General features: G+C 49.9%; 1 protein-coding gene across 1 annotated transcript in view; it reads left to right on the top strand.

Annotated features, from left to right (window-relative positions):
* The window catches only part of LOC142582708 (mothers against decapentaplegic homolog 6-like), a 112,014-nt gene that overhangs the window by 55,175 nt on the left and 35,309 nt on the right, over window positions 1–21,530 (top strand). The window contains exons 2-3 of the mRNA XM_075692672.1: window positions 9,981–10,037; window positions 12,297–12,359. Coding sequence (XP_075548787.1) covers window positions 9,981–10,037; window positions 12,297–12,359 — 120 coding nt within the window. The remainder of the gene's footprint in view (window positions 1–9,980; window positions 10,038–12,296; window positions 12,360–21,530) is intronic.

Here is a 21,530-nt window from a genome sequence, read left to right as displayed (position 1 = left end):
CTTTGGCATCGCCTGTTTCGGGCACAATGACTGGAATGCGAGGATGATCCCTAGGCGGTCGCATCGCCGCAGTCGCGCCTGGAAACACCTGGCGATGAGTGTTGCGGCGACGACGATCGGGCCAAAATGTCCGCCGCCCCGCCGCAGTCGCGCCGGCAAAACCACGTGTCGCAGGCGAAACGCAACACGGCGTATAGGCGCGAGCTGCACTGCACGCCCCATTGTGCCAAAAAAAAAAAAAAGGCTATTACTTGTTATTGGAGGGGGAAAATGCAATTACGACACGTTTGAATTAAATTCGTTGCATTACAGAGAGAAAGTTAAGTACAGGTGGCTCTCGGAAGGAGGATATCAATTTAGCGCCTGAATATATATATATTTTTTAAGATTTCCGGGAATTGGTAAGTTTCAAGAAAGACTGAACCACGAAGTTTGCAAATTCGCAACTCCTCGCCAAAGACAGATATCGCAGTTTTGTAAACTGCATATTGTTGGGGCATCTGAAGGGAACAAATCTGACATGAATTCGGAACTTGCGTGAAAGTGCTATACGCTGTTTGCGAGATTTTTTTGTCGAAGCCCTTCTCAGAAATTAGTGGTATATATGGAGCGATTTATATTACGTGAACTTTGCCCTCTTTGGATCTCTTAATAGGGCGTGTTTACAGAAATGTGATATAATTATTTGTAACTGCGTTAGAGTTGAAAACGCACGTGAGTTCTTTTTTTTAGTTTAATTCTTGTTGGAAAAACATAACGGCCTTAATACATAAACTGCTTGCTACCGTTACAAGTTTTTATTATTTTAATGCCACGGACCTAATCAAGATCAGTGCAGTGGTTGCCGAGAAGAACGATTTAGGAGGATATGAGTAAGTGTTGAGCGAGGAGAAAAAATGTAAAGAGGGAGTATTTAATCTAGTGCATGTGCACATTTTTTTTACGATAGCGACCATAAGCGCAACTTACTCGGGACATTTCGCCTCCCATTCAGGGGACATGATGAGCGCGTGCCAGCTAGACCGCAGGGTGGGCCATTGGTACCGGCGGGACAGTGTGGGTTGCGCAACATTTTCACACATTGGAAGGGTCCCCACTTTTGTTCTCATGTCAGTGTGAAGGAGTTTTTTTAAGTGGACACACAACTTGACTCCGCGTACCTCCCCAACTTTCGAGGCACGCCTTTCAATTAGGCAACTACATAAATAAATGAGGTAGTTATATTAATCAACTAGGTATTTCGATTTGGACGCCACCCTCGCGTCTCCCCTCGCGAGGGGCCGTGTCAGAGGCGCGTACCGATTCCGAGAGAAGAGAGAGGAGGCGCAATAAACGTTTATTGGACCAAACCGCGCGAAAGTGTTCTTTCTTCGGCCTATATGGGCGTCTCTCTGATTGAAGAAAGCCGTTGGCTAATGCCGCGTCGCTGGCCTGGTCCAGCAGACTTTTCTGGTCCTCCAGGCTCTGTGCCGTTAACATTGCCTCGCACGCTTCTTCGATGGCTTGTAGCGGTTCTGAAGCTGCATCTTGATTGTTTTTCTTGCGTTGTGGGCACCCGTAACACATGGCCAGGAAATGACAAGGTGGCCGACAGGAACTTACGAAACCTCCCAGACAAGGTTTAATGGACTCCTCGACTGCATGAATGACTGCTGGGAAAAAGGCGAACTCCCAGCAGTATAGAAGCACGCAGAAGTCACTATGATACCAAAACCCAACAAACCACTACAAATCGGCAACCTACGGCCCATCTCTCATTTCCTGCACTGGAAAGCTCCTAGGAACACATGTTTCACGATCGCCTCGCCTCGTACCTCGAAGGCTCGGGACTCATGCCTCACAAAATCTTTGGTGTCCGACAGCTCCTCTCGGCACAAGATATACTCGCACAGCTCAAGGAAGACCTCTTGGACTGCCTAGAACGCCAGTAGAAGTTCTCTGTTTTACCTATATATGTCAAAGGAGCCTTCGAGTCTGGTATCACGCTGAGGGTCTCCGCCCTAGCCTACGCTACCGGGTCGTCGCGCGGAGGCGGGCCCACGCCGTCGTCCGTCCCTTCTCGACGAGGGTTGCTTCTTTGTGATGCGTACGAGTCGAGAGGTTGGATGAATGAACAAGGGGGTTTATGTACATAAGAGAGGCAAACTTACTTACAAAGCACATGCGGAAAGGGGTAAGCAAGCATACCATACCCAGTGTTTTTCTGACGACGGGGCTGGAAGATGTCAACGGCGAAAGCTCGCCAGAAGGTAAAGCCGCTCCAGCTCCTGGCGTCTCTTGCTGCAGTTATGGGGAAACCCTCGGTCGTCTCTTTCCCCCGCCGCAGCCCGTCACTGAAAGACGCACCTTCTGGTACTAATCAGCACTACAGTGTCCACGTTCACTCGGTGAAATGCTGTTTCGCATCGGAACCACAGTCACGCAGGCCTCCGCTCTTCAGTTAATACGCCAAACGAAACAATACTCACTATGTAAAGTCGTAACCATAAATCTCGGTAGTCACACACAGTAATGAGGAATTCTCATATATGCCTCCATAGGACGACAGGTAGACGGACACACGGGCAGGTTTCTGAGGGAAGTAGCCCTAGAATGCTTACGCATGCGGCGCCAGAAGTATGTGTCTCTTCTTCACCTCAGCCTCCCCCTTACACGACACCGCATAAACGTGAGCTAGCCAGCAAGCTTTTGGAGACCAAAGGTGGCCGCGGTTGCGGTGAAGATGGTTGACGAGCGCCTAAGCTCCGATGAGTGGCTCGCGAAGAAGCGTTTAAGGTGACGTTGACGCCTCTGGTGTGCGAGGGAGAAGAAAATTGCAACAGTGAGCTAACCTTGTGCAATGCCCATGGCAGGAGGGCGATGTATCGGGTCCGAGAGTTCGACCGTGTCGGTGTGTCGCTCGGACCTACTGACGACCAGAGGTTGGAGGTGGCGCACCCGGCAGGACGCAGGGTATGCATAACCCAAACTCTCTGCTACCCGACCTTCGGAGATGTTCTGGTGGAGAGTTCAGAATGGTGAAGTAGCAAATAGTGGAGCACCGAAATACCGGTTTCCGAGCCGCCGACGCGCCACATATATGGTGCTTTTGCCGTGATCCGTAACCAGCAGGAGTGTTTGCCGTTGTGTTATAGTTGTTGCCTGCCGTTAAGAACAAAAACAACGCGAAGACCGTCGTGCGCTTTAGCTGGACGAGCTGATGTAGTGTTGGCGCTGCGACGTTAGCGCAGCTGTAAGCGCGTTTATGGGACCCGCTCCTTTTCTCGTCATTCTGTCTTGTGTCGGTGAACTCGAGTTTACAGCTTTACAGATTCCCGAAGCGGCGCCTCTGGCGCGAGCGTCGCGCATGCCGTGTGTGACGTGGTCGTAACTCATTTGAAAGCTTTTCTACCAGCTTATCTATGTCTAAGTGCCTAATTCTGTCTCGCGCGCGCAATTAAGCCCCGTAGTAATGAAACTAGGTCATTCTGCCAGATCCCGATGCTGCAAGCAGCGGCAGCTGTAGCCGTTGGTGTGCCGGCGAGCGTTGAGCAGCGGGGAGACAGAGGGGAGCTATTCCTGCCGGCGAGATCTTTTCCCTCGTCCCCTCTGTGGGCCGTAAAGCTGTTATGCGACAAAAGAGAACGACTTGCGCTCGCGCGCGCGTGCGTGCGTGTGTGCTTCTCAGGTGCCACGGTGAGCCGAGATAAAAGGGAGCCCGCGTTCTAATCTCGCGACGGCGCGGTTCCTTTCTTTTTTTTCTTTCTTTGCTCAATGACCACATTTGTGGCGCGGTGGGCAGGCCGTTTAGCCGGTGCTTATGACTAGGAACTGGAGAAGAGAAGCGAGGGATGGCAGGGAAGCGTCGGATAGCATGAGTCAGTAGAACGAAGACCCTATACCAACTCGCCCGAATTTTTTGCCTATAGTTTACGAATTAGTGCTCGTTCTACGATGTTACGAAGTACGCGTCATGGTTTACGAATTCTGTTCTTTAAAGAGTGTGTAAAGATGGGGTAGGGCGCCACTACACAAAGAAACCACACACACACACACACACACACACACGCAGAAAAGAAATTCAATGGTAACTGGGCCACCCTCTTGTTGCAACGCAAGATGCCATATTCAGGAGGAGTTCTTGCTTCAAAAAAGTTTGTGTACACAAATTCCAAAAGCAATCCATATCAGACTCTTCTAACGTCGGGTACTGTGCGCTACTACTACTCGTTCTGGTCCTGCGTCTTCCCTTTTTTTTTTTTTTTTTTTTTTTTTTTTTTTAGCGCTTAAGATTGTGTTTGGGATATGAACTGATCACGTTGCTAAGCTTCCCTGCAAATGAACACTTTGACAGCAGATGAAAGTGTCGGCGGGAACGTTGCACATTTTACGTACTAGGGGGCCTCGATCGGTCTGACTTAGTAGGTTGCATTCATACGACATCTTGCCTTGCTGTGCCTAGAGAGCATAGGCTCCCTAGCTTTGCGGAAAGAGGCGCCTCCCCTGGTGACGAGCACTGCTTCAACGAGCGTGTTTCGCCGCTGTCGCGTATAGTGCCCCGGTGTGCGTGCGTGCGTGTGTGTGTGTGTAAGGCCCGTCGAGTGGGCAGGCTCATCTCGGTCGTGGAGATAGCGCAGTGTTTTGTGCACTCGAGTGTCGCGAGGCAGGAGTAGAGACCCCCCTCCCTCCAAGTGCGGCGGCGGCGTCTGATAAGCGGTGCGGTAAATAGGCGAGCCGCGGGCTGATGGCGTGTCGGGCCGCAGTGTCGCCATGCGTTTGCTCAAGGGGCCGAACTGCGTCCTTGCCCGCCGCTTATCAACGCCTGAATGGAATCGCGCCCTTTCCCTCTACACCGCTTTTTACGCCTGTGACGTCAATTCTCTCGTTCTCTCTTCAATTGTGTGTCGAGCGTTCTGGCTGCCTTGTACAATGGGTGCAGTAGTAACACAGCTCGATTTTAAATGTGCGATCACTTCCGCCTATGACGAGGTAACATGGCGTAACGCTTCACGTAGCCCGACTGAGCAAAGCTTTTCGTCCGTAAGAACTATGGGCTGTGTTGGCCAGTGACATCGCCATTGGCTGACCTGGGTTTTTGCAAACAATTACATCTTTAAAACATTCTTGTTTGTTTGTTAACACCCTGTGCTGTACGGTCCAGTATCTCTCGCACGGCCATGGCCTGTGCGAGGTTTTATTCATTGTTATTACCGGCCATTCAGCAAGAACAAAAAAATAGCATGTACGTGGGGGAAGGGGGAAAGCTTTCTCGTCACTCGCTTTCCCTAATTTGGCGATCCATTTTCTAACAGACTATCCTCTGTCATGCGCAAACTGCAGCCACTAACAGCTACGTACGGTGGTGCCCGTTGTGTGGGACATGGCATTCCGCCATCATGGCAGAGAATGGGCGGTAGTGACGAGAATTGACCCACCCTAGCAAAATCCCATTGATACGTAACACGATTACACATCACTTCTGCATGCGTTTACAGTTCCGTCAGTGCGGAATGATATCAAGAAGAAAGAGAGCCTGAAACCTGAATTTTCGCGCGCCGCTGTCTCCACCGGGGCGCGTGCGTGATTTTGTTGTTGCTGCTGCTCATCATACCGAAAGCGTTCGTTCCTGGACCTCGTTCGGCAGCGTGTCCATTTGTCAGGAAACGTCGGCGCTGCCTCTCGCGTTTCGCCTTTGCTTCTCATGTCCCCGTGCTGCACGGAACGGATAAAGGGAACGACGGACGCCGGAGCGGAAACGTCGCGCGCGCGTCTCGTTTGAACGTCCGTCGGTCGATGCCGGGGAAAAGAAAAAAGAGAGAGTGGGGGGAAAAAAAAAGCGAGGGGGGGGGGGTTGCTCGCTGGATGCTGCCCGAGCGACGGGCTCGACTTCGCTCGTCTCCGGAGTCGTTGTCAGACCGCCTCCGGCGTCGTTCCGGAGCTGACGGAAGGCGAGAGGAATAGTAGGGAGGGAGGTTCACGCCTCCCCCCCCCCCCCCGGGTTGCAGCGGCGGATATTTCTGGTTCTTCTTCGATGGTCGCCGCCGGCTCTCTCTCTGCTGCCGTCGAAGATAGCCGACGCCGCTGCTTCCTCCCCCTCGTCCACTTCGGAGCAGCGGCCGTTGGCGCTGCTTTGGCAGCCGGCCGACGTCGCGGCGCCGGCGTACCTCCCTCGTCGTCTCGCGGCGTGTCCGGCAGCCGCTCTCCCAGGGGCCTCGTCCTCGCTCGCCTGCGTCGGCGGCCGGTCGCAGGAGGAAAGGGCTTTCACGAGCAGGCGTTTCGGTCCACGGGCACCGCAATGGGTTGGTATGGGTTGGCCGTTGTGTCGGAAAAAAAAAAAAAAAAGAAAAGGAGGAGGTGGCTGTCCTTACTCGTCCTGTCTTCTGTCCAGTGGTGGAGTCCAGTTGCAGCTTTCAGGCACGCGAGTTCGTGCGACTCTTTCTCGCTGCGTGCGCTATTCTGAGCGAACTCGCGTTCCTGCCGTCTTGTCGAATCCAGTCGTGTGAGCTTATATCAGAGCTGATGGGTTGCGGGCGGGAATTAGTAAACGTCCCACGCCACAGCCGTAGGTTAACCGCCGTGAACGGATGTACATGTCCCTCTCACTAGCCAGCGTTCGAACGGTAGATGACGCGCCGCTGTGCGACAAAGCGAATATACCACGTGTTTCATGTGCGAAGCTTTCTTAAGCCAATAAGTGTTCATCACCATCATCATCATTATTTATTGTCCCTGCAAGGACCCCTTTCAGGGTATTACATAAGTTCTCGTGCTGCGTTGCTGTGTAATTACTGTGGTGAGCCTAAGATGTTGAACGCAAGTGCTTTATGGTTTCTTCCTCTCTTTCACTAGCACCGACCGTTAACATCTCGTAGCGAGTAACCAGGCTGCGCATTGTGCTCGCGTTAGCTGCAGCGAATGCTGGAGTCGCAGTCGGCGGCGAACCAAACGGTGATATAGATTCAAGAATTTACAATCGAATGATATCTCTGCTTGCGTACTGATTACGTTTCCGATTTGCCTTTCTTTCTTTTTTTTTTTACCTCACTCAGTGATTGTACAAGACCTTATAGAAAAATATTCTTGCAAGCGTTAGAGCGCCGCAAACAATTGACTAATCAGTTTTTGCAAGGAACCGTTTTCGATTTCGTTATCCAGAAAGTGAGTGCCCCGTGAGTCATGACGTCATTGTACATTGGTACGCACCGTTCCTGCGATCGCTCTGACTCGGGGAAACATGCGCGCGGCACACATTATTATCGTTTTTTTTTTTGTTTGTTATGAGCAACATCATACCGATCCTTAGTACTACACGTCAACGAATTTTTGCTCCGTATCACAAGCGTCACGAGAAGGTCGTTGAAGCCGCTCCGGCTTTTCGAAATCAACTTTAGTATCAAATTAAAACACTGTGCATTTCTTGTGACCTTTATACTTGCTAAGTGCTATTATTATTTTTTTTTTTTGTAACGCGTCAGACGCGTGTGGTAGTGTTGCTGCACGCAACTTCAAAAATATGTCCTTTAAGCGGCATGTTGTGTGATAACTGCCGCAATCGGTTTTACTTATCGCTCGCGCGCTCCCAGCCAGTGCATAGAGAAAGCGTCGAATTGCGGTTATTCAGCACCTCGTTCGCCCATCAGTTCGTTTCTTTTCGCATACTTTATTATCAGTATTTTTTTTTTCCCTGTTCCCTGCCTTCTCTCTGCGTGGAGGAGTTTCCCGCGGTCATGTTTCCTGGCGCTGCCTCTCCTCGTGTCGGCGGTGTCACGTGACCTACTCGTTTTCATACGTGTCGCGCCTCCCAACGCTCGCAAAGTTTTCATCGAGCATGACCGATTGGGTACGGGGAACTATGCATTCTTAACGCTCATTCTTAACGTGTGCATTCTTAACGTGTACAATGGACAGAGGGGCAAAGAAGGGAAGAAGCAGGCTGGCGATTGGCACCCGAAGGGGCACGACGCTTGCCTATACTCTTCAGCAAGTGGAGTATAAAAACTGAGAGCATAGAGATTGAAGATAGGGAGAAGGGAAGCAAATAAAAGGAAAGGAAGAACAAGATGACATATCACAAAGAATAAAACAGCGACAAGGAACACAGAAACACGTCATTATGAAATTAAAGAGACGGAAGACTTTTTTTACTCCCTTTCTTCAACATTTTACAAACAACACACGTACACCTTTCCACCCCTCTCCCCCCCCCCCCCGTCCCCTTTATTTTGTAAGTAAATCCTCTGCCCCACGAGACATTTGATACGACATTTAACGTTTCAGCAAGGTAGAAACTTTGACCGGTTGGTGTAGCATATGGGTCACCTGTTGAAAGACAAGCGTTTGGACGAAGCACAAAATTATAAGGGACACACACAACAGCGCGCGCAATATTCTGCATCCTTATTCTTGTGCTTCGTCTAAACGGTGGCATTTAGAAAAAACTTGGCGCATTTGACGTGTTTCACATGGAAAACTTGTCTCCTTGTTAAGATTCTTGCCGCGCACTATCTTTTGGGACACTTGTCTTCTCGCCAGATCTGGCCATTTTGAGCTGACAAGTGCAGTGCTAACAATGCGCGCAAACGATCGTGTCTGCTAAGTATTACATGCCTATGGGCTGCACTTTCTTTTTTTTCTCACAATTTCGACGAGGTGCGCGGCCCTTACACACGACTGAACCTTTTGGTCAAAGTGGTGCCGGCGCAGCCGGCGATTACTGCACACGCCACATCCCCGGATGTACCATTGCGTCAGAGGTCAACGCGCAGTATAGTAGCCGCACGCCGAAGTACGCAGCGCGCGAAAATTCCGCCATGCGCACGGGCGGCATTCGGGGCAGCGAACGCGATTGCTTCTTCGACGGAACTTTATTTCACGGAATTTTGTTTCTTTTCGAAATTTTTGGGCTGCCAAATTGAGGGGCGCGGCCGTTACACGGGTGCGGCCCTTACATGAATCTCTACGGTAAATTTCAAACCTAACGTCGCATTTTCCCCTCTTCCTCCCGGGTGCTGCGCTTCCAGCCGAAGAATCGACGACAAGCGCGCAAGTGCGTCTACGCACATGGCAGTGTTGTGACGTCACTCACAGTGACATGTGACTGCGAGAATTATTCTAGGCAACATCAGTTATTTGCTTAATATGTTGCTTTAACAGACGAATTAAAGTCGAAGAGAAATAACAAGACGTACAAACCGAATGTCTACGTGTCCTTGTTTCACTTCGTACCGTAGCAAAAGAGATATGTACTTCCCTTTCGTCAGCTTGTTCCCGCGTCGTACGGTCGCGGTACCGTGTTCCAGAACCGCGATCATACTCTTTCCTTCTTTCGCGTCTGCCTCGGTGCTCGTGATTGTGGCACTGACTTATGATGCCGCCTATAGGGCGTTTTTGTGCAGGCGCGCAAGATCGTCCGCTGTGCATAAACGAGACAAACGCGACTCACGCGCGAGAGAGGAATAAAAAAGAAGGCGGGGACCGTGACGTATTCGTCACGCGATCATCTCGCTCCGGTATGGGAGGACGCAGTCGCTTGTGGACGCAAATGAAGAGAGCGTCTATGTTGGCGATGAAAACTAATTTGAAAAATTAGTCTTCTCACTCTCTCTTCCTCTCTCTCTGCATGTAACCAAAATTTGCTATTTTCTGTTAAAAATTTAGCAGAATTAATGCAGGCTTCACTTCGAAAACAGTTTGGATATTTGCTACGTGCTCATTCCAGCGGTAAGTCCAGTGGTGAATAGCTACCTCGATTTCTTGGCTTGTTTTACGTCTTTCCCCGCGCTGCAACCGGGGTTTTCTTCATCGTATGCATAACATTCTGGCGCATTCTTTAGTAGCGCGCTTTTCCACGTACCAAATAGATTTGCATATGTCACAGTGTTCGCTGTTCACTGGGAACAGCGACTTTAAACTTGTGTGAACGGTGTTACCGTGTATAACATTGAGCTTTCGCCTCGCTAGAGCCAGTATAGCTGAGTGCCACCTCTCTTCTCTTGTCGCAGAGTCTCCACCGCCACCGTACAGCCTGCAGACCTTGGAGGAGAGCTACCTACCCATTGGTGAGTGTGCCGGAAGCATCAGCCGTTGTGTATTCAATGTTTTTTTTTTTTCGGACACATTACAAGAAGTTCACGACACCTACACGAATCACGTCACTACAGATAATTTATGTACCGAGACGCACATCATTTGCAAGAAAGAGCAGAGGAATCGCTTCGCTAATTGCACTAATTGTATTAATAAACTACTTAGTTTCAATATTTTCGGCACGTGTTTATGTCGGAAAGTCGAAGGAAATCGTAATAGAGGTCTAGTTCCTATTTACAACTCTTGCGGCTCATTTTCGTGCAGGAAAGCTGAAGCAAGTTGTTACATAAAGGTCAAGTTCCGTGTTTCAGCATTTCAAAACGGCCGTGTAAACCGAAATAGCTAGCCTCAAGTTATTTGTTGAATTTACCTGATTACGCGCGCAGCACTTTGAAGCACACAGCTCGTGGTGCAACCCTCCTGTAACGTAGCAGGGCGGCGCAATAATTAAGCTGACATCGCACTTGCCTCTTATAATATACGCCCGGTAGCCCCGGACAGAGGGGGGCCGAGATGAAATCTCTCTCTCTCTCTTTCTCTCTCTCTCTCTCTCTCTCTCTCTCTCTGGATGCATATAGTTAACTTCAGCAGCAGGGGCGAGGCGGACCGAACCGCTTTAACGCGCCGTATTTAACCCAGCTTCAATTTGTTATGCCGCCCTGCTACGTCACAGGAAGGTTGCACCGCGAGCTGTGCTTTGCAGTGCTGCGTGCGTGATCCGGTAAATTGAACAAATAATTTGTAAGTCAATAATTTCGGCTTGCATGACCGTGTTCAACAGTGTAATCACGGAGTTCAATCATGGAGCTAGAAATTTATTTCCGTTCCCTGCGAATTTATAATTTCAACATGTACTCTAAAGGTTAACTGAGAAGTTCATTAGCGCAGTTAAATTACTTAATTTATTCCTGTGGCATTTCTTGCGAATGATGTCCGCCTGCGCACATAATTATTATGTAGTGAGGTCATTTGCGGAGCCTTTGGGGGCGTCTTTTTTTTTTTTAAGAGAGCGTTCAAAGTAAAAGAAAAACATAACACTGTAGACTGCGGTGCGACGCACCAGGGTTGAACCGATGACGTTGTGCAGGACGCTCACTTGATGCTTGAACCCCGCGGTCGAGTCAACTCGTTTGCCTGTGGCACTCGTCTTAAGCGGGTACGGGTGTGCGAATATTTGAAACATTCAGATAACGATTCGAATATTGCCCTATTCGATTCGGTCCTCGAATCGAATAGTCACTAATTGAAAATACCAATATTTTTCGAATACTTGACGTCGTCAGCTGTACACGATCAAACATCGAATGCAATAACTTTCGTCCAACCTTCAGCCAGACCTTTCCGCTTAAGCACGATCACTAGCAATAAAATGTTGAGACACGGCATTCGGCAGTGGGTATTGTTCGGTGCTATTTATAGCTTGCATCACCTGTTTCCCGTAAAGGAAGCAACTGTGTCCTTTCATCGGATTAAATCGGAACACCTTGCATGGCAGCATACTTTATACGTTAATGTCACCATCTGCGGCGACAATTCGAACGGAAGAATCTCTCTCTCTCTCTCTCTCTCTCTCTCTCTCTCTCTCTCTCTCTCTCTCTCTCTACACTATGTCCTCGCCGCAGACGACATGCACGTTTGGTCGCGATGGTATAGGGATATTAATTTGTCCTCGAGGTTACTTTTACGAGCTGCTAATGCATGACCGCGTATTCTCCTAGGAGCCCCGAGTTTGCTAACGACCTGATTAGTCGTTCCTAATGATGGATTTGTGTCTTTAATAAAGCATGTTTTAGAATGTGCACTGTAATGACGGAAACTTTCTATTGTTGTTAATACCAAGATGTTAAAATTCTTTGATATTAAAGGTGACACAGATGCACATTATTCGCAAACTATTAGAAAAATATTCGATTAGATTCGATTAGGTCTCAAAAACTGGTATTTGCACAACCCTATACGAATGAGTCGATTCGACCGTGGGGTCACGAGTCAGGCGCGAGCCATGGCACGACTGCGTATTGTTTGTTTCTTTTTTTGAGGGGGAAAGGGACAGACCTGAGTACGTATTGTTTTCTTTATCTTTTTTTTTTTTTTTTTTGTAACTGCGCGCGTTCATCTAATTGCGGGAGTTACGCGAGAACGCGAAGCTGTGTAGCTCTATAGTTCCAGCGTTGCGCGATACCGCCTGTCAAACGTGATTCTGAATCCGTTCCCGCTGCTGCCTTTCACAGAATCGTCGCCGCCGCCTCCTTACAGCTTTCAGTCGATGGCGGATGCCTGCTCGTCGCCTTTCGGTGAGTGTGCCTTGCATTATCTTCTTGTTTCACTTCAATGCATAGCATTAAATAGGGGACACACTCCAGGGGCGTGCCGATCCTAAGGGCAGCGTATGGTCATCGTATAGGCGTGGGCTGTCCGTTCCTGATATCAGTGCAGGATAAGCGCCCTCGCAGGAGTTTTCTATAATGGGACAAGCACGAAGGACAATATAAGCGTGGTGTTCAGTGCCACGTGGGCCGCAGCTCATGCATGCGACTGTTGAGGGTGATAGCACGTACGATAAAGTGCGTCGCAATAAGCACTCTAACATAACGAAATTGAACACTAATGTAAGGAAGCATTAAGTTATGAATACAGTGAACTCTCACTTGAGTGAACTTCAAGGCACCGAAGGAAATAGTTCACTTAACTGAAAGTTCACTAAACCGAATATTCACTAGACCAACATAAGACATGGCATACAGAGTCAAAAGTTTGAAGTGCAATCATGGAGCAACAGACATGGCATCCAGAGTGTTAGAATTGTGTGAAATGGAATTTGTACATATCAATCAAAAACACACCACGTGGGTCGTTTGTGTGCACACGCGGAACCGACGAGACTGGAAAGAAAGAGATGACGACCATGCCCCGGACTAGCCGGTCGGAAAAAACACACCACGTGATTTGTGGTGTGGCAGATCGCCGCTTTGCTCCGGCGGCGTTGTAAGCGCCAGCGATGTTACTTTGTTCATGGCCTCCGAGATTACATGCTTGCTCGTTTTGTGCGCGCAATCACGGAGGCCATGCCTCGTTGCCGTTCGTTTTCCGCGCCGCCGCTTTGCCCCAGGGGCGCTGTAGCGCCAGCGACGTTACATTGCCGCTGGAAAGGTGGTTTGATGCACCGCTTTATAAACGGTGGTTTGATGAGGGCGGGCATCGGTTGCGCCTGCAGTGCAGTGCAGTGCAAGCCTTGGTCCTCTGAGCGAGTTCGTTAAACTGAAATATTGACCGTTCCGAAATTCGTTTAAGTGAAACATTTTTGCATATAATCTATAAGAAAACTGCCGGGGATTTTTAAAAAGTTCGTTATTCTGAAATATCCGATAAACTGACGTTCGTACAACTGAGAGTTTACTGTATAATGAATAACTTAATATAATGAAGATGCGTTATTCTAACCTCTTCAACTTACGAAAAGGCTCACCGCTTGTAACTCCACTTTTGCTGGAATTCTGCACGGAAGTTTTGCCACGTCCCGAGTTTCGTGCGGTTTCCTTCTCGATTTGATATCTTACAACGGTTGATAGGAAACCGCACGTGGTAAATGAACGACTATAGCCTGTTCCTGGACGCCGACAAGCCACATAGCAAACCCAGTTTCTGGTAAATATCCACTTTTGCTGCATGCGATAGGCGAGGAGAGGTCTGGCGGCAAGGCAAGGCCGTTCGCTTATCTTCTGGGTACAAGATAGCAAATGTGTATATAATACACGTTTCGTCCATTGCTACTACAGGGACCGAGGTTAGGTCCACTACAACAATGTATGAGTCAGCGTGCGAAACACCTGAGAACCGTTCGGACTGATGGCAGGCGCCGAAGCACTTCTTTTATTATTATTATTATTATTATTATTATTATTATTATTATTATTATTATTATTATTATTATTATTATTATTCCAGTTTTCTTCTAAGCTCGCAGCATGAGGCACGAGACACGTGCGCCGGAGCGCGCCATATATGAAAGGCGGCCGAGGAAGATGACGATGGCCGCTAGAGGGCTGCCCTCCTTCTAGAAGAAGAGCACGTGATGCAGCAGTGCCCAAGAAACAGCCTTAGATGCCGGGCGATCGGGTAGATTGGTAGATCCGTCGTTTCAGTGGTTGTAAAGTCGTTCAAAGCGGATAGTGATTGGCGAGGTCGCCAGGTATACGCTTATTCGACACCTTGTATCGCCACGACTTCTGCACGTCCGTTGAGGTCGATGGTAACGTTGTTTCTTTTTTTTTTTTTCTGTCCGCTTCGGTACCTCGAAAGGGCCATCGTAGGGAGGCGCAAGAGATGGTCGGATGCCTTCATGCCCTACGAAAACGTGGCACGCTGTAGGCACGCCTTCCCTGACGAAAACATTACCGTTGCGCAAGTTTCGCGCGGAAGCCGCCGTATCACGTTCATTCGGCGGGTGCCGTAGCTGCGAGCGGAGCCTAATTGTCCAGTCCGATGCCCTGATGACCGGTGCGGTGCTATAGAGTGGTTTGGCGCTAAATAATTCCCAACGGGCCGAGACCGTGCACAAGTCCGACAAAGGCCTCGGTGAGTAGCTCTACAGGCGTGTTCTATAGAGCTTTGTCGCTACACGGAATTTTGTTTTATTTATTGATTAATTGACGATTTATTAATTGGTCGCCGGATTGTTTGTTGTGGGCGCACTGGTGTACCATTTCAAACCAGCACACTCGCTATGACTCGCTGAAGCGCGGGTTTTTCGGATTAGTGTTTGATTACGTTGGTTTCTTTAACGTGTACGCGCGATTCAACGTGCACCCGTGAGCAAACGTGTACGGACCACGGGGTCGCCGAAAGAATGGAATTTCTTCGTAGTTAACATGCATAAACTGGAATTGACGTGTGCGCTGGAAATTTCGCAATGCCAACCTTGGAGTGCAGTGCTGTTTTTGAAGTTATATTCATTGGCAAAGGAAGCAATCAGCTTGATCGTGCAATCCCTGGTCCCTATACTTTTGCTCACGGGTGTACACTAGCGCTTTTCCTTTCAACCTTCCAATGCCAGCGCAGCCGCTGTGGCCGGGATTCGAAACCACGATCACACATTCGGCAGAAGAACGTTATAACCGCTGAGTAACCGCGGTAGGCCACTTTAGGCAGTTTAATGCACCTTGTTCAGGGACGTCCAGGAAATCATCTCCAGAGTAACTCACCTTATGGTCTGGCATGTCCCGCACGCTGTTCATTGTCTGTCATAAAACTTTCTCGTGTTCGTTGCTGAAATCGAAAATTGCCTGTATTATTATTATTATTATTATTATTATTATTATTATTATTATTATTATTATTATTATTTAATATGGATATGGACTCGTCATTTCCCACAGTGTTGATTTTTGTCATTTTTGTTTCGATTCTGGAGGGAGACCGGCCGCACTGCCGACCGTTTTCTGCTTCAAAAGTACTAGGACCGTGGCCAAATCCGGCGTCGGCAAAAAAAAAAAAAAAAAAAAAAAAAACAACCCCGTTGAGTGACCGTTTATAGTCCTTGTGCGCATTTTCAGTCGTGCGCATAGTGTCCACTATCTCTCTCCTTGTCTCTTTCTTATCTTCAGTGTTGGGTGGCAAACCAGACATTCGTCTGGTTGACCTCCCTGATAAAAGGTGAAAAAGGACACCGACCAATAAAACAATACAAAAAAATAAAGCTCCCTGTTTCTCATATCCTCTTTCTTTCTTTCTCTCGCTTATTTCAGTTCTCTTTGATTACTTTCGTTTAACGTCGGTACCTTCGTTTCAACGTCGCTACAGTGAAGCATGCTTAAAGGGGACGTGCACCCGTTCCTCGTGTGCCCTATCCACATGTACGAACAAGCACAATACGAAGCATCTCGCGCCCTATGGCGGCGGCAGCCGACTCTCGGCCCGCTATGCGGTCCCGTTCGACCGCCGATCAAGCGCGCTCCGATTTTTCTTCTCGCTTCCCTCCCGCGTCTCCCTTCTATGAACGCCGGCGGCGGCCGAGCCGTGTCTAGACACTGTTCATCGACCGCGTCGCGTCTCCTCTGCCCACCTGTGCTGGCTGCCGTCGTGGTTGCTTTTTTCTTCTCCATCTGGATCCCCGCCCCGTGTGTTGTATGCGTGCGTGCCTGCCGTGCGGGCCGGGCCCGCTTCGACCGCAAGGCCACCAAGGCCGCCGTGCACTCAGCCAGGCGGGCGCCGGGGTGGGCGGCGGCGTCGCCAGCGCGCTGCTGCGCACGCTTGCGTGTGCGTGCGTGTGTGTGTGGCTGCTGTCCGCGCGCCGCGTGCGCTTTCGTTTCTTTGTGAAAATTTCTTCCCCTGTGTATGTATGGCATGCTTCGTTATTTTTCCCTCTTCGTTTTCATCTGGCTCTCTCTGGTCCCCAGTCACGTAGCGCGACTCTGCCCCGTGTGCGGCCGGAGCCGCGTCCCTTCGCGCGCTGTCGGAGGAGCGGACGTGGCGCTACGCGTACACGCAAGTAGAGAGAGAGGGGGGGGGGGGGCGAAACCGCCACGAAAACACGCGAGAGAGAACTGAGACAGGGCCTAAGCCTAACCATAACCATGTAACCACTCGCTGTCTGTCCCGTTACGCGTGGGTGCAGTTCGGTTCCAACAAGTGAAAGCAGAGAAATTGGATACGCGTTGCAGTCAGTGTACGTAGCTCTCTTTATAACGAAATCCTTTCGTCGGAAGCGCTTCGAGCTCCGCGCGTCTCGGTGTTGCGGGGCGAGTGTCGCTCGTGGGCTGTATATGCGGCCGCCGTGTGTGCGGGTACAGAGGAAAAATTTGCGAGATCCGAGAAGACTTTCTCTCTACAAGGCGAGGTTCCTCGTTATGTTTTGACCTTAAAGCAAAAGGGATTGCGAAATAAATTTTCTATTTGCTTATGTTGAAAAAAAAAAACCTAAAGTCATTCATTCAAATAACTTTGAGTGCCCTGCGATTTGGTGGGGTGTGTCTGGACCCCGCCTAGGTTTCGGCCAAGGGTTGTTGGCTCTTCGCGGCCTCCTCGGCTTGCCGGACGGCTCAGAGTTGGTGCTGCAGGTCCGAGCTGAGCAAGGAAACTCCCAGCGCGCGCGGAGGCTGTCGCTGTTTGAGGCTGCATCACCGTTAGTGTGTATTATCCCCGTACATTCCCATAGGATATGCTCTAGGGTGGCTCTAGGGTCGCAATATCTGCTCTTTTCAGTCGCGTATAAATCTAGGTGTATTAGTTGCATGAAAGCTGGACTCCGATAGGATCTGGTTTGTAACTGCCGCCATTCGACAGACTGATTTTTGCTTAATTTTGGGTGCGGCGGCGAGAATATGTGCGCCTCTGCAATGTTTTTAAGTGCTATTTGTGCAGCCCTACGGCAGTTGAACGTGAGCGACAGCGCAATTGCTGTTGTTCACCTGCCTTAAGGAGCACAGCGCCAGCAGGCGGCACCGGGTAGTGCATATACATTTCCTCGCCTGTGCAGCCGGTCGACTGCAGCGCCGTCCCCGCGGCACCAACGGGAACTATATATCTAGGTAACTTTTCGCCCTAGGGGAGCCTGGGTGCGCCACCGGGTACCACCTGCGTAAACGGCCGCCGATACCTGTACCAGGCCGTCAAACCAAGGACTGGTAAACGCCGCGAAGACGACCAAATATACACACGTAGGCACCGCTTCGTACATATCACCAACCATCCGGAGTGCCATGCTCAATTGACGGATCAACAGTCCCTCAACGGGCACTATAGTACATATCGTCGCACCAACTCCCACGGTTACGTCGCACATGCACCCGAGCTGAATCGTCAGTGTCTCTGCATATATCTGTTTTATTTGCTCCAGTTCTTCCGTTACATAAGCATATGTAAAACGGAGTAAGACACGTATTTTACCTTTTCTTTGCCGTAACCTCATTTATAATTGAGAGACCTGAATTTAGGGTCCCAAAGCTTATCGCGGCCGCCCAATCCTCCTTGCCTCCAAGCAAAGTTCGGATTCAGCGCGGTACGGACGGGTATTTCGTGGTCACGCTGTAGCCGTTTGCCGGTTCTCTTTCTAAAGCACTTCAAAGTTATGCCCAGCTTATAAGTCCAGTAGTGTGCACAAGCAGGAGTCATCGCAAGCGTCGACCGTGGCCAGCTAGGGTCCGTGCGTAAAGCCAGCGCGGGACGGAGCCCAATCATGTCAGGTTTCGCCCAGGCGCTCGCTTCCTTCCCAATGTCGGCGGTTGGCGGCATCGGGGCGGCGTCGTGTCCGTTGCCAGCGTCAGGTGCCACGCGAGCCATTGTTTTCTTTTCGGGCCCCGGACTTATTGTTTCGGCCCGCCACAAACGTGGATCGGGGCCGGCGCTCGTAGCCCCCGGGGACTGCGCGGACGTTGTACAAGCTCGGCTTTGTGGATCGTAAAATCGGTGCACGCTGTGTGCAGACGAAGGGAACGGCGGTCGCGTACACGTTTCGTTCACTTGGCGCTGCTGCGTTGACACGGACGTTCTGGGAAATCGCAGTACGTACGAGTCGAGGTGACGGGAGAGCGATAAACATTTTCGAGACAGGCGAAAGAAATGGGCTGCCTGCTCGTATGCGCTCAACCGGTGCGGAGTGCATCAAGGCACAGTGGTGTGTTTGTGCATCTTTTGAGATCATTGGTGAAGCTCGGTGCTGGGACTTGTCTCTCCTCTGTCAGAAAGTACTTTGTGAGCGCCTCCTTCAGAAAATGGTTGACGCTTTGTCGCTATACAACTGCTGCGTACCGTCCACCTTGCGATTAGACGGCGTTATTGTTAAAAAAAAAGAAAATTTCGAAGAAAAGGAACACAAATGCTGAATGCTCTTCGCATGGAACCAACACTGAACGGACTTGCGATAGCAAGTTCAGATCTCTATTGCACACAGCGAATGTCGCTGACGTAAGCCTACCGTACAGGCCAGGTGTTATGAAATGTCTACTGTATTTCTATTGACTTCTATTGGCGTATATCGACTTTATGTGGAGGTGCAATTGAATGTCATGTTTAACAAGGGTGGAGGCTTGGGCTAGTTGCTAATTAGTTGTCCTTCGCGCTGTACGTCTATTATATCATGTATAATTTTGTTAGGGTAAACGGGAGCCCGACTTTTTTTCTTTTCGATTGGATGTATGTACGCGCTCTTGTTTATGAATAGCCGCTTCAGTTGCACGTTGACAAACTTGAGCTAGAGAACGGTGCAGACGATGCAGATACTACGCGCCTTGGTGAAACTTCAGTGTTTGCTGCGGCGCGGTATAGTGGCGCCATCTAGTTCCGCATTCGGCGATTTGCGTCATTTTCCGCCTTTTTTTTTTTTTTTTAGCTTTTACGTATGAGGAACTAGAGGACCCAGACAAAATTACATGAGCCTGTGAGGATTTAAATATAGCTTACTGTCGTAGGTAAAAGTTTGCTTGATTAGACATCGCGAAGGCACAGATGACGCAAAAGAGGATTCAGACAAGAGGCTGTACGAACCAATGCAAACACTACTAAATATAACATGCAAGTTGCGAATATAAAGCAGCGCTTCGTACTAGAAGTGACAGCGTCAGATATTTCCTTTGAGAGCGTAATAGTAAGCCCATTAGATGCGCAACTTTTGCGTTTCATATGTTTCGGAAGAGTGCGCCTTCAGCTGCGAAGTCGGCCCAAATGCTTCCCGCAGTTCCGTGTCCTGGGTAAATATGTGTAATACGGTTAAAATATACGCGGCGACACGCGGATTGGCATGTCCTCGGTAAATATGTGCATTGCGGTTAAAATATATGCGGCGACATGCGAGTTGGCATCCTGCCAGGCGCGTTCGAGCTTGTAGGCGCACGTTGCTTGCTCGTTGATCTTCGTTACGAACATCCCGGCGCTCCTCGTAACAAAGTTAGCGGTCGAAGAGCGAGGCACTGTTGCAGCGTCTGGCTCCGCTGCTGCATGCTGTACAGTTACGCAGTCAATCGGTGCATTAACGGTGGCGGACGCTTTGGTCTGTCGTACCTGTCAGTCGTGCTCAAATGAATCAAACGCTTAAAACGCGGCTATGGTGTCATGTGCGCACTGCATGCAACAAAATATGAAACGAAATTACTTTGAAGACGTCCTGTAGCAGTTAAGCACGCGCACCGCATAAAAGTGCTAAATGAGGACGGGAATATGTATACTTTTTTGATTGTGAACATTTCAGATTCGAATCCCCGCATATCGCTACTAATCCCAGCTTAAAAGCAATTTCGGCGTTTCATATCATATTGCTCACGACTGTATACGCGCCTCGAGCCACGCGAAGAGAACAGTCGTCTATTGCACCCCGGTGCGCGGTTGTAGGTCTACCTGGTTAAGAACCTGGATAGCTGGAATTTTCTAGAAATTTATCAGTTCTTGAAAAATTTGGCGTAAAAACGGAATTTTCACCGAGTTGCCTCAAACCAGGCAAATCCTGTTCTACGGTGTTTATGGCGAAGCTATGTTATATGGCAGCAGGGACGCGAACTTTTCAATTGAACCTACGTAATCCGCGCATAAATGCTGCTTTTGTGAGCGTGAGCCTGGCCGCGTGTTCAGGTATCCAAAAAGACACGACTAATTCAAATCTGATGATGCAACCCACCTGATTTACAGCTTACACGGGCCCCGGTAGCTATTCAAAATAATGCATATATGGTGGACGGTTCCGCTACGCAGTCGCGCATGCGTGCAACTCGAGGCGATTTCCACGGCGAGCTGACGCAACTGGCGCGTCGCACCGCGATTCTATCGCGGCAGAACGTCACCTGCAGGAGAAGGCGACGACCCATCGTGGTCGGCCGGGGAGCGTTTCTTTTTCCTTCCGGCGGGCGCACTCCTCCGTAGCGGTCGAAGGGACGACGCACGCAGGCGCTCGCTTTTTATAAAGCCCCCGCATCTACGCGCCACCGCCGCCTGGTCGGCGGAAACGTGTATGGAGGGGCTTTAGCTTTTTACAGCGCTCGCGGCATCGAATGAACTCGCGGCGGGCCAGCGGCGGAAGTCACCGACGCGGTTTCTCTAGGGAATTTGGAATCGTCGCGCTGCAGTGCTCGGGGCTTCGCCGTTGCGTGTGCGCGACGGCCATGCACGTGGAGGACACAATACCTAACGCTGACTTCTTTCCAGGGTCGTGTATTGTGTGAGGATTACTTTCCTTCGGACTTATTCACTTCTTATCACCCGTCGCGGCGAGTGGCCGATACTGGTGATAACGGAGGCAGGGGTCCGTGCGGACCAATGGCAAAAATGGCAGAAGAAAGAATGGAAAACGAAAAGGACCTTTACATGGGATACCAGGCGCATGTTTATAGGAGAGTGTTGCGGCGACTTGATGAGCCCCCTCCCTCTGTTTCCCCCTACCTCCTTCTAAGTTCTGTATCTCTCTCTCTGAACTTGCACGATTACGATTAAGCACTGTGCGCACTACTTTCACTTGTGGCATCCCCTTGCCTCGAGCTCGTGAG

This window comes from Dermacentor variabilis, chromosome 5 (genome assembly GCF_050947875.1).
Source record: "Dermacentor variabilis isolate Ectoservices chromosome 5, ASM5094787v1, whole genome shotgun sequence".
Taxonomy (NCBI): Eukaryota; Metazoa; Arthropoda; class Arachnida; order Ixodida; family Ixodidae; genus Dermacentor; species Dermacentor variabilis.
Note: the sequence above shows the minus strand (reverse complement) of the source record. Positions and strands in the feature narration are given on the sequence as shown.